General features: G+C 46.7%; 1 protein-coding gene across 1 annotated transcript in view; it reads left to right on the top strand.

Annotated features, from left to right (window-relative positions):
• BCR (BCR activator of RhoGEF and GTPase) overlaps positions 1-17044 on the top strand; it is a 90917-nt gene that overhangs the window by 33294 nt on the left and 40579 nt on the right. Inside the window, exon 2 of the mRNA XM_073629242.1 lies at positions 6977-7143. Coding sequence (XP_073485343.1) covers positions 6977-7143 — 167 coding nt within the window. The remainder of the gene's footprint in view (positions 1-6976; positions 7144-17044) is intronic.

Below are 17044 nucleotides of genomic sequence, written 5' to 3'. Positions count from 1 at the left end.
GTACTACCCTGCACATCTGCCCCACCACTGTACTACCCTGCACATCTGCCCCACCACTGTACTACCCTGCACATCTGCCCCACCACTGTACTACCCTGCACATCTGCCCCACCACTGTACTACCCTGCACATCTGCCCCACCACTGTACTACCCTGCACATCTGCCCAACCACTGTACTACCCTGCACATCTGCTCCACCACTGTACTACCCTGCACATCTGCCCCACCACTGACCCCCCTGCTCATCTGCCCCACCACTGTACTACCCTGCACATCTGCCCCACCACTGTACTACCCTGCACATCTGCCCCACCACTGTACTACCCTGCACATCTGCCCCACCACTGTACTACCCTGCACATCTGCCCCACCACTGTACTACCCTGCACATCTGCCCCACCACTGTACTACCCTGCACATCTGCCCCACCATTGTACTATACTGCACATCTGCCCCACCACTGACCCCCCTGCACATCTGCCCCACCACTGTACTGTCCTGCAGGTCTGCCCCACCACTGTACTACCCTGCACGTCTGCCCCACCACTGTACTACCCTGCACGTCTGCCCCGCCTCTGTACTACCCAGCACATCTGCCCCGCCACTGTACTACCCAGCACATCTGCCCCGCCACTGTACTACCCAGCACATCTGCCCCGCCACTGTACTACCCAGCACATCTGCCCCGCCACTGTACTACCCTGCACATCTGCCCCGCCACTGTACTACCCTGCACATCTGCCCCACCACTGTACTACCCTGCACATCTGCCCCACCAATGTTCCCCCTTTCTCACCTGCCCCACCTCTGTACCTCCCTAACACTGAACTTATCTGCTCACCACTGTAACTCCTTGTTCATATGTTCCACTGATTGTACCTCCTTTTTGTCTCTGCACCCCTCTGCACATCTGCCTCACCTCTGTATCCCCCCCTCCCGCCCAACCACTGTAACCCCCTGCTCATCTGTCTCACCAATGCACCTCCTTTCACATCTGCCCCACCGCTGTACCCCCCTGCTCTTCTGTCCTACCGCTGAACCCCCTTCTCATCTGCCCCAACACTGAACCCCCTCCCCTTATCTTTCCCACCACTGGGACCCCCTTCTCATTTGGCCCAACACTGAACCCCCTGCTTATCTGCCCCATCACTGTACCCCCCTGCTTTTCTGTCCCCCCCGCTGAACCCCCTTCTCATCCCTCCCACCACTGTACCTCCTGCACATCTGCCCCACCACTGTACCCCCTTGCTCTTCTGTCCCATCAATGTACCTCCCTGCACATCTGCTCCACCACCATATTCCCATGCTCTTTTGTCTCACTGCTGAATTACCTTCTCATCTGTTCTAACACTGAACCCATCTGCTCATCTGCCCAACCACTGTACTTCCCTGCACATCTGCTGGAAGGAGAGAAGAAAGAGATGAAGATTGCCTCAGATTTACGCAAATTTTTTGCGCACACCGGAGTGAAGCTGGCCATACACTGTTAGATATTTTTCATGGCAGCTGAAGGAAAAATATCGAATAGAGTCTTCTATTTGTGCTAACAGCACAGATGGATGAATCCCTCCCACCAGGCTGTTTTATTCCAACAACTTTTGGCGGCGGCTGTCAGAATACACAAACTGGATGCAGCCACTGGTAGGCTGACCAGTTTGTCAATCAAACGACATCAGGCGTGAGAGGACCGACAGGGCCACCTATGAAGCCCACCACCATGCACAAATTAACAAAGTATCATGCACCATTTTTATCAACTTGTCACAAGAAGCACAAATTAAGCAGGCATGAAGAAATTGACACTTTTTTGGCATGCACCAGCCTTTGTTAGTCCACCCTGTAGTGTTGTACGGCCAATCAAATGTGAGCTTTTAATCACTAAAACCTGTGGCAGAAGAATGGCAGGTGGGAACTGTTGATCTACTGTAGTCACCTGCTTGGTTTTCACTCACCAGCTCAGTTCTTTTTCATACCAGCCTCAGGGTTGGGCAATATCACCAATGGAAGTTGGTGATAGAAAGCGTTTAATTTCATTATAACTAGCACAAGGTAAAGGTACAAATCAGTGATCAGCCTAATATGGGTTGGCGTGTTGCTGAGTTTTGGCTGCTGTTTGCATGTTTCCATTAGATGGCCAATTTCCTGGATTCTGGTTTCCTGGCTGCACACTATGGGAGCTACAATCACACAGATGGGCTCTGTTCACTTATCGTCCTGCATTCCTGTCCTGTGGCACACAGCTATCTAACAGAGTGTCCAGTAGAAGCGTGCATCCCGTACGTGTCACAGGTCACCTTTTCCCACATATGCAAACTATTTGTCTGTCTTGATGCCGTCATCACTCTTTTCATTCCACTCCCTAACCCTTGTGTATGTCGCTCTCTGAGATTACATCTGTGTGAAACTGACACGGTTTCCTAACTCACCAATCAGACTGGAAAAACCACTCTCCAATTCCTATGTTGTATGTCAGTGAGGCACCGAGAGCAAAGCGGGCAAAGCAGTGCAGGAAAGAATGAGAAAATGTAGAAAAATGGGTCATGAGGCCAAAAATATAAACATTACGAGCACAGGGGGACGAGTAGGGGGCTCCGTCTGCTCTCGTCTGTTTCCACCGCCTCGGCTGTTGTTGCTTCATTTTCTGCATAATCATGCAGAACAGAGCTGTGTTTTTCACAGGGTTGGTTGCATATATGTTGCACTCAATTATGTTGCACAGCGGCGTACACAAAAGCTGGGAATGGAGGGGGGCAGACTCAATCAGACTGACTTTGGAAAGCAGTCATGTATGATAATTACTATAGAAACAATATATCACATACAAGTGGATAGTATTAATTGGTTAATTATTACACCATGTAACTGCTCCCTCCCCACCAGTCTTCTTTTACGTACTGTGAAACAAGAGTAGGGCTTTTTTTACCTCTTTTTGACCTTTGGAAATTCCAAGTGATCATGTAGATGATACCAGTAGTTTGTTGATAATGCAGATTTACTGGTCTGTACAGAAAGTTGGTTCATAATCTGTTTACATGAGACACCAGAGCAAACTGGGCGTTTGGCATGAGACTCCGGTGTTTAGGTGTGGGCAGAAGGCACAGATGCACCGTCCAGCCCCGCTGCTGGGAGTAGGTAAAAGTCTGAGAGACTGATAGCTGCTGCGGCTGGATGGTGCACCGACCAACTTTTAGCACAGTATCTGCCCAGGGACAGATGCCCAGAACACAAACCATCTATGTTCAGGGCATTCCCTAAACATTAGTAGCACTTTGTGCACTGTCCAGCCATGGCAGCTCTCTCAGACCACAAAGTCTCTCAGACTTTTATAGACTCCCAGCAGTGGGGCTGGACAGTGCATCTGTGCCTTCTACCCACGCCTAAAACCTGACCATAGATAGTGTCATTTTCTTGCCCGCAATCATGTTTTGCAGGAAAGAAAACCGTTCAATTTCCCCCATCAACACAGTCAGTGTTGATGGTGGAATCCCGCCCGTGAAGCTATTGTGTTCTCCCGGCGGGGGAGCTGTTCTGGCTGGGAGAACACAGTAAATATTGCTAGTGGATAATGCTGCTGGCAATAATCCAACAGGCTGGTTGTAACCAAGTTGATCGATTTAATCAACTTGGGTACAATCAAATTCCCCAATATGGAACTGTCTGTGGAAAAGCAGTTGAGTGTCTGTAAAACTGGCTATACACTGACAGATTTTTTTTTTTTTTTTTCAGCCTGATTCTTCCATCTATACTAATCAGCACAGATGGCTGAAAGTTGTGACTATTGTCTGTGCCTGTATCTGATTGGATTCAGGGACCATTTGGTTGACCATTTTCTTCCTGGCTCTTCCTGGAATGGTGCCGACTAGGGTGCTGACAAAGAGAATTTTGGCTGGTCCCTATAGAATTCCTAATAGTTCCTTATTCACTCAGTATAGGGCCTGATTTTTTTTCTGAATACCCATAACCAATGATTCCAACTTCAGTTGCAGTCATTATTATGGGGTACTCACAACAGCCATAATAATAGGGAAGCAGGCTAGAAAGTTAACTAGTAATTTTGACATGATCTAACTATATACATTGCTTTTATTTGAGGTTGGGTTCACATATATGCAAATTAGGTTTCCCAACACTGTCTGTGTTGATGGGGGAATTGAGTGAATTTGGTTGCAGGAAAATTTTAGTAAGGCTGGCCTTAGTGCTGCTTTACATACATTTCATGAATTATAATAAATGATTGCATTAATTAAGGTTTGAATGGAGTTCAGCTTTAAGCCAGCCACGTATGAATCCCTGGTCACCATACAATCATCAGGTTTGCAGCTACCAAAAGTAGTGTATAGTCTTTTTTAAATAAACAGGTGAACGAAATCGGCTTGATGAAAATCTCATCAAGATGTGATAATGCATTGTAGAGCTATAATATGATTGTGCTTGACCGCTCCTTCTTACAATGTAAGTACAAAAATCAACAGACTGACTAAAAACAATTTCCTCCTTTTTTATGTGGTTAAAGTCGGCCATACATGGTTTGAAATTGGTCAGATTCAGCAGGGACTGGCCAAATCTCAATCCATGTATAGACAGTGAGGTTGTAAAGAAGTCAATCTTCCAATCAACTTCTGTACAACCATTCTGTCAAATTTTCCCCGCTTGACCAGCAATGCAGGCTAAAGCCAGCAGTGCTGATCAGTGTATTCTGACAGCGGGGAAGTCTCTCTGCTGTCAGATTACAATAGCTCAGCATGGAGGAAGAGGAATTGGGTTCGTTTTTTTTACATTCAACCTACTTGTTGAACAGAAAAAAACTGTATTAGCAGCCCTAAGCTCTTAGCTGATGAGGAATTAAAATGATTCTATGGGCATTGTTTTTTTATTTAAAAAAAAACAAAACAAACATGTTCTACTTCCCTGCTCTGTGCAATTGATTTGCGCAGACCAGCCCTGATCCTCCTTTTCTTGGGTCTCCCACCAGTGCTCCTGGCTACCCCCCACCCCCACCCCATTAAGTGTTCCCATAACCAGCCACTTGCTCTGGGGGCACTCGTGTGTGCTCGCTCCCGAGCCGGTGTCTTGCTGAGAAAGTTCCCTCGGCGGGTAAGGACCCCCCCTGTACTGCGCAGGCGCAGCGCCTGCGCAGTACGGACTACTATCAGCCGCCGGAAATAGCCGAAGCTCAAAATGTTCAATCAGCTGTACACGGCGCCTGCACCCTAGGTCCAGGTTCCTTCCCCACCATCCAAGTGGACCTAGAGGGGGAATAAAAAAGAGCTGAGCGAAGCGAGGCCGTGCCCGAAGCGTGGCAAGCGAAGCGAGCCCACTAAGGGGGCCCTCTTACAGGCGCCGTGTACAGCTGATTTTCACCTATTCACCTTCGGCTATTTCCGCCGGATCCTACTGCACAGGCGTAGCACCTGCGCAGTAGAGGGGGGTCCTTATCCGCGGAGCGGAACTTTCTCGGCAGAACACCGGCTCTGTGTGTCTAGAAAACACGCACAGCTTGGACCTACCCCCTGCTCCCTTTTCACTAGCTGTGATTGACAGAAGCTGATGGCTCCCGCTGCTTTGCCTGAGCCAATGAGGAGAAAGAGAACGAGCCGAGAGAGTCTTGGCTCTTGTTTACATCGCTGGATTGGGATTTGGCTCAGGTAAGTATTTAGGGGGATGGGGGGGTGGAGCTGTGTGCAGAAGGTTTCTTACATTAATGCATAGAATGCATTAGGGTGAAAAAAAAACTTCTGCCTTTTACAACCACCACTTCAGCCCCGGAAGATTTGGCTGCTTAATGACCAGGCCTTTTTTTTTGCGATACGGTACTGCGTCGCTTTGACTGACAACTGCACGGTCGTGTGACATTGTACCCAAACAAAATTGACGTCATTTTTCCCACAAATGGAGCTTTCTTTTGGCGGTGCTTGATCACCTCTGCAGTTTTTATTTTTTGTGCTATAAACAAAAGATCGACAATTTTGAAAAAAACACTATCTTTTACTTTTTGCTATAATATCCCAAATGTAAATAAACAAAAAAAAAAATTCCTCAGTTTAGGCTGATATGTATTCTTCTACATATTTTTGGTAAAAAAAATTGCAATAAGCGTATATTGAATGGTTTGCGCAAAAGTTATAGCGTCTACAAATTAGGGGATAGATTTATGGCATTTTTATTATTATTATTATTTTTTCACTAGTAATGGCAGTGATAAGCTTTTTTTTTTTTTTTTTTTTTTTTTTTAATATCGGGACTGCGATATTGCGGCGGACACATCGGACATTTTTGGGACCAATGGCAATTATACAGCGATCAGTGCTATAAAAATGCACTGTATAAATGTCACTGGCAGGGAAGGGGTTAACACTAGGGGGGTGAGCAAGGGGTTAATTGTGTTCCCTAGTGTGTGTTCTAACTGTAGGGGGAGTGGGACTGACTAGGAGGAGACAGTTCATACGTAGTATGAACACACGATCTGTCTCCTCTCCCCTGAGAGAACCAGGATCTGTGTGTTTACAAACACACAGATCCTGAGTTCTCACTCTGTCACAAGCGATCGCGGGTGCCCGGTGGCCAAGTGCACCCGCTGGACACTTGCATCAGCTCCAGCGGCGAGCTGCAAGCGTGTGCCTCCAGCAGCGCGTGCCCCCTAGTGGCCAAAAGGCGAAGCGATGTAAGGTAACGTCGTTTTGACCAGGGGAGCCAACCTGCCACAGTACAACTGCGGCTGTTGGTCGGGAGGGGGTTAAAAAAGTAACAAAATAATTGTATTGAGCCTCTGGTAGCTAAGTCTAGTGGATGATCTACAAATTTCTATGTTTTATAAAGTAGGAAAAAAAATATGACGCTGATATCAAGGATGATGAATAAAAATGTAAGGTTTCCTTTTAACGGACCCTTTTGCTCTCTAATTCTAGTAATTGTGTGTTTTGTAACCTGATTTTACTACAGTTAATACATTTCTACCATGTTTTCTCCTTTTTTCAGATGCACCAAATTGTAGAACACCTCCAGGCACTACAGAAGAACAAAGGACACAACATGACCTTATGCCCTATATTGATGATTCTCCAAGCTCTTCCCCTCAGCTCAGTGCCAAGAGTCGTGGTAGCAGAGACACGCTCTCCTCTGCATCTCTGGAATCCAATAAATCAGTAAGTGGGCCATTATAAAATTGGGAGGAGAGTGATCAATGAAGGAATAGACCTGTTTAGCTTTGTTCAGACTTTGTTTCTTAGTAGCTTTGAGTTACATTTTATCATGTCATGTCATGTTTTTATATAGGAAATAGCAGAGATGATATTTGATATACACTGAAAAGAAGATTATTAAAAGCTTAAAGGCACCCATAAAGTTAATGTTGACATGCTATTACTTTTCCCCTTTTTAATGTCTGGAATTTTAGAACCAGAGTAAACAGCGGGCCCATGTATGTGTGTGCGTGTTTGTATGCATGTAAGATAGGGAAGTTAGATTGTATCTTCTTGAGGGCAGGGAATAATGTGAACTTTATTCTCTTCAAGACCAAGCTTTTTTTTTTTTTTTTTTTTTGACAAGAAAAAGGTTTATTCAAATCTTTACTTTACAAGCGATGAACAGGCACAGTCGGTAACTCTGACTGCCGGTTCACACAGGGGCAACACGACTTGCAGGGCAACTTACAGAGGCGACCTGCACACAACTTCAGCCGAGACTTGTAAAACGACTTCTGTATAGAAGTGAGTGCAAGTCGCCTGAATTCGCCCCAAAAATAGTACAGGAACCTGCGTCGCTCCTATTAGGACGGTTCCGTAGTACAGAACAGGATGCGACTTGTCAGGCGGCTAAGTCGCCTGACAAGTCGCCCCTGTGTGAACCGGGGCTTACATTAAAATAAGGATTACCACATACAGTGCCTTGCAAAAGTATTCACCCCTCTTGGCTTTTTACCTATTACATTACAGCCTTTAGTTCAATGTTTTTTAATCTGAATTATATGTGATGGATCAGAACACAATAGTCTAAGTTGGTGAAGTAAAATAAGAAAAACATATACATAAAACAATTTTTCAGAAATAAAAAAATTATAATTGGCATGTGCGTATGTATTCACCCCCTTTGTTATGAAGCCCATAAAAAGCTCTGGTGCAACCAATTACCTTCAGAAGTCACATAATTAGTGAAATGATGTCCACCTGTGTGCAATCTGAGTGTCACATGATCTGTCAGTACATATACACACCTTTTTGAAAGGCCCCAGAGGCTGCAACACCTAAGCAAGAGGCACCACTAACCAAATACTGCCATTAAGACCAAGGAACTCTCCAAACAAGTAAGGGACAATGTTGTTGAGAAGTACAAGTCAGGGTTAGGTTATATAAAAAATATCCAAATCTTTGATGATCCCCAGGAGCACCATCAAATCTTTCATAACCAAATGGAAAGAATATGGCACAACAGCAAACCTGCCAAGGGACGGCCGCACACCAAAACTCACGGACCGGGCAAGGAGTGCATTAATCAAAGAGGCAGCACAGAGACCTAAGGTAACCCTGGAGGAGCTGCAGAGTTCCACAGCAGAGACTGAAGTATCTGTACATAGGACGACAATAAGCCGTACGCTCCATAGGGTTGGGCTTTATGGCAGAGTGGCCAGAAGAAAGCCATTACTCAGCAAAAAACAAAAGTTCACGTTTTGAGTTTGAAAAAAAGGCATGTGGGAAACTCCCAAAATGTATGGAGGAAGGTGCCCTGGTCTGATGAGACTAAAATTTAAGAGTTGAGGGAAAGATGGATGGTGCTAAATACAGGGATATTCTTGAGCAAAACCTGTACCACTCTGTGTGTGACTTGAGGCTAGGATGGAGGTTCACCTTCCAGCAGGACAATGATCCCAAACACACTGCTAAAGCAGCACTTGAGTAGTTTAAGGGGAAACATGTAAATGTGTTGGAATGGCCTAGTCAAAGCCCAGACCTAAATCCAATAGAAAATCTGTGGTCAGACTTAAAGATTGCTGTTCACAAGCGCAAACCATCCAACTTGAAGAAGCTGGAGCAGTTTTGCAAGGAGGAATGAGCAAAAATCCCAGTGGTAAGATGTGGCAAGCTCATAGAGACTTATCCAAAGCGACTTGGAGCTGTGATAGCCACAAAAGGTGGCTCTACAAAGTATTAACTTTAGGGGGGTGAATAGTTATGCACCTTGACTTTTTCTGTTATTTTGTCGTTGTTTTGTTGTTTGCTTCACAATAAAAAAAAATTTTAAAAAAAATCTTAAGTTGTGGGCATGTTCTGTAAATTAAATGATGTAAATCCTCAAACAATCCATGTTAATTCCAGGTTGTGAGGCAACAAAACACAAAAAACGACAAGGGGGTGAATACTTTTGCAAGGCACTGTAGAGCAGTTTGCTGATATCCCAGAGGAGAGAGGGGTGTGAGACACCTAAAATACAGTAGGATGGTCCTTTGTCGGGTGTATTGTACTATATGGATACAGGAGAAAACCATAGAGGCAGGGGGGGCGGGGAGGGAGAGAAGGGATCCCAAAAAAAAGATTAGTTACAAGCTCCACATAGGTAACAAAGTGTGAGAGACCACACAAGTATATATTTATCAAGGCACAGCTTCATGACCTAGATCATCGTCTGCAATCTCTGAACCCCAAGCGTCTATCCATCCCAACTAGATTTTATCAAATTTGCTAGGGCAATTCCGGTTAAGGTAAGTGATTCTATACAGTGGCAAGCAGTGGCGTCACTATGGGGGTGCGGTCCGCACCCGGGTGACACCCGCAAGAGGGGTGACACAGGACTTTTTTCAGCCGGAACGTGGTGAAAGAGAGTTCCGCCATCTATGTTGCTGCCCTGTGCTTTCCGCTCAGTACTGTCACTTCTAAACACGGAAGCCAGGCTTCTGTATTTAGAAATGACACAGCGCTCCTGTCCGGCCGGATTCTCGGCACCTGTCCACACTCCCGCAGCAAGCATCCCTCGCCGCTGCCTGTCACACTAGAGCTGGGGAGGGGAAGCTTTTGCTAGGTGGCTCCTCCCCGGCTCTGACGTGTCTTACAAGTCATGAGAGGAGCCTGTGAGGAGGGACATCTCTCTGGATTGAGCCGCGCTGTATCTGAGGTCTGTGTTCACAGGGGAAAGTTTAATATGTGCTAATTGTACAGGAAGGGGGATGGGTGTCTGTGCTGGGAGGGGGAAGACAGTTCTGTCCAGGATGGTGATTTAGTGGTGGAACTCTGTACCTACCTGCACCCTGTACCTACCTGCACCCTGCACCCACCTGCACCCTGCACCCACCTGCACCCTGCACCCACCTGCACCCACCTGCACCCTGCACCCACCTGAACTCTGCACCCACCTGAACTCTGCACCCACCTGAACTCTGCACCCACCTGAACTCTGCACCCTGCACCCACCTAAACTCTGCACCCACCTAAACTCTGCACTCTGCATCCTTCACCCACCTGAACTCCCCCCTACTTGGGGAAAGGTGTGGAGCGTGGTTGAGTTCCTGCACCTTTTCTCTGAGGTGAATGCCCTGGGTGACACTATCAATTAGGGGGGGCGTGAGAGGCACATAATGCGCTAGCCTGCTCAATGCAAAACTGCCTGTCATGCTGGGGGGGGGGTGACACCATGTTTTACCGCACCGGGTGACACCAACCCTAGTGACGCCACTGGTGGCAAGAGTTTAAAACAAGCGCCAAGTAAATACTGTGGGCGATGCAGCATCTTTCCAATGGAGAAATATCTCCCTACGTGCATAAAAGGTGGCATAACTTAAGAACAGCTTAGTATATCGGCCCTTAACTTTAGTGCCAAATACATTGAGCAACATATACCTGGGATCCAACTCGAGAGTTAAAGAGGTTAACCGCTTAAGATCGGTGAGAATCTCTGACCAAAAGGCAGCAAGGCGTAAACAGGACAAGACATATGGAGAAAAGAAGCCACCTGCATACCACATCTGGGACAGGGTTTCGGGGCTCCCGGGTTCATGATTGTCAATCTTTTTGGGGTGAAGTAGGCCCTGTGTAAGAACTTAACTTGTAGGACAAACGACCTTCCCAATCCTCCTCAGTCAGGCCAGGGATGTCCACTCACCACTTGTCAAAGGTCTTTTCTAATTTATTAGTAGGGCTTATACTGTAGATAGGCGGAAGTACAGGGAAGATAAAGGCTTGTCTATTATCTGGCAATAAAGCAATCCTTCAACAGGGTTTTACCCCCCCCCCCAGTGAGAGGGAGCTGTAAAGTAGAGATGGCCAAATGTGGAGGCCTCCCATTCCACACAAAGGATGATCTAATTCCCCTTAGTTTGTTAAAGAAGGAGGATGGAGGCACCAGGAGGGAGCTACGGAAGCGATAAAGAAACTTAGGCAAATATACCATCTATACAAGGTTCACTCTACCCACTGGAGGGAGAGACCTCCAGGCCACACATTTCTGGGAGAAGGTCCTAAGCAACGGCAAGAGGTTCAGCTCAAAATATGAGGACAAGGGGGCCTTTATCACCATCCATAAATATTTACATTCAGTAGTCCATGTCAGCGGAGTACTAATCTGGGTGTGGGGGTCCGAGGTGTGTAACGGGAATAGGATTGACTTCCCCAATTGACCTTAATGCCTGAGAAGGATCCAAAACACATCAATGATTTGAAGGGCCGGGGGGAGAGAGGAAATGTCTTTCAGGAACAGGAGGGTGTTGTCTGCATACAGGGATATTTTGTGTACAATCACTCCCACCTGTATGCCCTCAACCGAGGGAGCAGACCTAATTCGCACTTCCAGAAGTTCCATTGCCAGTGGTACCCCGAGTCAGAGGGAAAGGAGAGGACAGCGAATTGTTAGTGTGTATTTGGGCTGTGGGGTTGTGATAAAGTAATTAGACCCATTTAATAAACAGGGGGCTGAATCCAAATTTACATAGGACGGCCCAGAGGTAGCGCCACTCCACTGAATAAAAAGCCTTTTCAGCATCCAGGGAGGTCAACAGCCCCGAGCCGTCTCCATCTGCCCTAGAGAGATGTGTAAGGAGGCGTCGTATATTAATGTCTGTTCCCCTACTCCGGATTGATCCGCACTGGCCAAGACCTTAGCCAAAATGTTTGCATCCACATTAAGGAGGGATATTGGCCAGTACGAGGAGCATTGCTCTGGAGCCTTACCAGGTGTGAGAAGGACCATAACAACCGCTTCAGCCATGGAAAGGGGAAGAGATCCCTCCTCCAAGGCTTTTTGGAGCAAAAGCCTGAATGCAGGAAGCAGTTCTTCCACATATGTCTTAAAGAATTCTGCAGGGAGGCATCAGGGACGGGTGTTTTACCATTTTGCAGAGAAGCCACCGCCCGCTGGAGCTTCTCCAGCGTAATGGGGCCATCCAGCACATCTCTAAAAGTAGATGTTAAGCATGGCAGCTCAAGTTCCTCCAGGTATTCGTATAGTTCTAGTCCGTGCCCACCATCCGGGAGCTGTATAGCTCTTGATAAAACGATTCAAAACGTGCATTAATAGAGGCAGGATCAGTCAGCAGCGACCCTTCAGTCACAAATGCCCGAGATAGACACGGGTGAGGAGCTCTCCCTAGCCAACCATGACAGTTTTTTTTCCCCATGTTCGAATATACGTTGGGATTGATGTAACAGCTGGGTTTTAGTAGCAGATGTTCGGAGCAGAAGAACATCTCTCAATGCCACCTGAAAATCAGAGTACACTCGAGGAGCATGTGACAGGAAGTACTTCACCTCAAGGACAGCCACCCTCTCTTCTGCCCTCAGCAGATCCTCCCACAATCCCCTATGTACCTGACGGACGTGAGAACGCAGGCTGCCTCTGGAGAACGCAGGCTGCCTCTGGAGAACGCTTTAAAAGCGTCCCAAGAGGTGGAAAGGGATGTAGAATGGTCCTGATCCTTGCAGTAGTATATCATGTCAGATCTATACGGCTCAAAAACGCTTCAGTCGGACAACCAATACCTGGATAAACGCCACAGACTGTCTTGTGGGGCAGTAGACACATTCCATTTCAAGGCAAGAGGGGCATGATCCGAAATGTCACGAGGTAGGATGGAGACCCCCCCAGCTTAGACTAGGTCTATCCGGGAAAAGGTTTTATGCAAGGTGGAATGACAGGTGTAGGTGCATTAATAAGGATGGTGCCATCTCCACACATCTGTCAGATTGGAGGCTTCCACCCAAGCGAACAGCTCCGAGGGAATACACACCCCGGTGGAGAGTCTGTCCATCCCAGGATCTGGGACCTTGTTGAAATTTCCAAGAATCACCACATTATCTGTAGAGTAGGCAACAATTTTGGTAATCAATTGGTTAAGCAGTCTCATGGAGGCAGGGAGAGGTAGGTACAGCCCCACCACCACCAGTTCCAATCAATCCACCATGGCATGTAATATGATATAGCGACCGCCCGGGTCCAGCTCCAGTGCCAGTAGCCTAAATGCAAGAGACTTGTGAAATAATAAACTCCCCGGGAATAATTGAATAATTGGTATATGAGGCTTGGTGGTGGTGTCCTACCCAGGGTTTCTTAAGACTCAGGAGTTTACTGCCCACTAAATGGGTATCTTGTAAAATACAAATCTGGGGATGTTAGGCATTAAAAAATTGAAAAACCAGGGACCTCTTCACGGAGGAGTTTAGACCCCTGGCGTTCCAAGACACCATGATTCAGTCAGCCATAGGCACTAGGCATTACAGAATTAGGCAAGGAGATAAAAAAGGGCCTAGGAGCAGAACCCGGACTACCGCATAAAACAGTATGCAATATATGGTACCCTGTGATATGAAGGGGCACATCGCTTGTAAAGTTGAAATAAATGAAAAAATACAACAACAGTCCCAACCAACCCCCACCCCTCCAACCCCAACCCTGGGGAGGCTTAATAACCCAACCTGAAACAGGCAAATAGCCTTCAAGGGGGGAAAGCGCGCAGAAAAGCATCCACAGTCCGGCAGTCAATTAGCACACATTTAGTACACAGTTCGGGACCGGATCAGAAATGTGGGTGCAGTCTCCCAGCGGCTGCTGGGGGTACAAACTTGAGCAGCATGACTGCATAGGGCAGTAGGTGTAATGACACAGGCCATAGGAGAAAGGGGGGAGAGTGGATAGTTCTGATATCCAGGCAGGAGTAACAAAGGATGTGTCAAGGGGTGACAAACAACATCTCCTTCCCCGTGTAGAATCATGGGACCTGTCGTGAACTGGCGACATGAAGTATAGCAGTTAAGGAGCCAGTCAATAGCCAGTGTAGTAGGATCGTAGGCCTAGCAGGCACTTGACATCCACAGCCTATTTAGAAGATCAGTCAGCAGCAATGATCAGTGTCAATCCAGGCTGAGGCCTCCTCAGAGGATGTAATAAACCGAACAGACTCACCGTCTTCCACCCGCAGTCTGGCCGGAAAAAACATACTGTATTTAACACTCTTTGAGCGGAGTCTGGCTCTCACCGCATCAAAGGATTTTCATTGCCTCTGTGTTTCCAGTGAATAATCCGGAAAGATCAGGAGTTTGGTATTTTCAAAGCGTAATTCACCTTGGGATCTGGCCTCTCTCATCCCCAGGTCACGATCACGGAAATGGAGCAGTTTATAGATAAAAGTGCGAGGTGGTGCTCACTGGGGCCCCCTAGTGGAGGGTATGCGGTGAGCTCGCTCCACAGTAAAAAATGGAGAGAAGTGAGCAGAAGGAAGCAATTGTTGCAGCAGATGTTCAGCAAAGGTGGTGGGGTCAGCACCCTCAGCCCCTTCAGCCCCCTCAGGGAGGCCCAAAATGCGTAGATTATTTCTCCTGTTACGATTTTCAGCATCTTCAGCCCGAACCTCTAATGCTTTAATCCTAGTTTTTAAGGTGTGTAGATCAGCCCCATAGTCACGTACCGTGTCTTTGGTCTGAGAGACCCTCTGTTCCACCTCAGTCACCCAGCCACGGAAGGAGTCAAAATCCTTTTGGATGAATTCCACATTTGCCTGAATGTGGTCCACCTCATTGGTCAGGGTAGTGATCGCCTGCATGACCGCTTTAAAGTCTGCCGCCGTGGCAGGCTGCCGTTCGGGTTCCTCTGGCTGCCAGAGGATTTAGACGAGGCCGCGGCTGCGGCCTTACCCGCGGTGTTAGGTGTTGTGGCCGTGCAATGGGACTTTGCCTGCGATCTTCACCCGCACATACCCTGGAGGTGACACTGAGGCAGTGGGGACGCAGACCTGTCGGTATAGATGGGTCTGCACCCGATAAAAGCTGATTTTGAAGCCGGTCCCTGGGAGCTCAGACACTACACGTCTGCTCACAGCACCATCCTGGACACCCCCCCCCCCAACTAGAGAGATGGAGAGAGTCTGTTCCTAGTGATCAGGAACAGCTGTCTCTCTCCTCCTCCAGTCAGTACACTCCCCCCACAGTTAAACACCTCCCAGGGAACACCTTTAACCCCTTGATCACCACTAGTGTTAACCCCTTCCCTGCCAGTGTAATTTATAAAGTAATCCGTACATTTTTATAGCACTGATCGCTGTATAAATGTCACTAGTCCCAAAAAAGTGTCCGATCCATCCGCCACAATGTCGCAGTCCTGCTAAAAATAGCCGATCACCACCATTACTAGTAATAAAAAATAATAATAATAAATGCCATAACTCTATCCCCTATTTTGTAGACGCTATAACTTTTGCGTAAACCAATCAATATACGTTTTTTGCGGTTTAATTTTTTTTTTTTACCAAAAATATGTAGAATAATACATATTGGCCTAAACTTTGGAAGAATTTTTTTTGTTTTTATATTTTTTTGGGGATACTTATAGCAAAAAGTAAAAAATATAGCTTTTTTTTTTTCAAAATTGTCGCTCTTTTTTTGTTTATAGCGCAAAAAATAAACCGCAGGGGTGATCAAATACCACCAAAATAAAAACTACATTTTGTTTGGGTACAATGTCGCATGACCGCTGTGTCCAATCAGCCTGTCCGCCGGAAACCCGGCGATCGTTCTGAGAGAGGTAAAGCGGCAGTCTTCCCAGGTAAACAAGGCAGATCTTAGCTGCACAATCGGGTCACCAGGTGGGACGGGAGAGCACTCAACAGCAGCGGGAGGGAGGGGGAGTGTCCCCTCCCGCTGCTTCTAAAAGAAATCCTATTATTACAGTTACTTGTAAAGTGCTGTCAAATTACACAGCACTTTACATATACAGTATATTGTACATTCACATCCATCCCTGCCCTTAAGGAGCTTACAATCTTAGTTCCCTAACTCACATACATACACCTACTAGTGCCAATTTAGACAGGATCCAATTAACCTACCAGCATGTCTTTGGAGTGTAGAAGTAAGTCGGGTTGGAAACCCATGCAGGCACATGCAAACTTCAGGCAGATAGTGTCATGGTTGAGATTTGAACCGGCAACTCTGGTGCTGCTGGGCAGAAGTGCTAACCACTGAGCCACTGTGCTGCCCCAATTAGCTTCTAGGATTGCTTTTACAAGAAAGCATCATCCTGGAATAACTACTCAAAGCTGGGCGACGTATCCGTATGCCGCTTAGCATTAAGTGGTTATGTAAAGCACTGCGTAAATTGTTAATAAACAGGTAAAATCTAACTTTGCATTTGAATAATTAAAATTTAGTTTAAGCCGCCAAGCATGCTGCTAGTGAAAGCACATGTAATAATACATCAAGTATTATTTTTATTATTATTATTATTAGAAACAAATCTTATAAGTTACACGAGTAGCAGTTTCAATATTGGTACAGTCCAGCTGAGGATTCTCATGACCTCAGGCGTGCCACACCTGACCCCTATGTTAGTCAATCACCCTGAAAAAGGGCTCGTTCACATCAGAAAGCAGTGCAGAAAAATGTATTCCATGCTCATTTTCCCACATCATGTTCAAAATGCACTGGGTGTGTGATTTTTCTGTAGGTGTCAGTGTATTCCTATTGGACACCACCAAATGCAGATTATAAACCTGCGTTTGCCCGAACCAGATTGCATGGTACCACAGTACTATGCAATTCGGTGCAGTGCGGTTTTGAAAAGTAGTGCAGTACTTTT

The sequence above is a fragment of the Aquarana catesbeiana genome, linkage group LG01 (genome assembly GCF_042186555.1).
Source record: "Aquarana catesbeiana isolate 2022-GZ linkage group LG01, ASM4218655v1, whole genome shotgun sequence".
NCBI lineage: Eukaryota > Metazoa > Chordata > Amphibia > Anura > Ranidae > Aquarana > Aquarana catesbeiana.
Note: the sequence above shows the minus strand (reverse complement) of the source record. Positions and strands in the feature narration are given on the sequence as shown.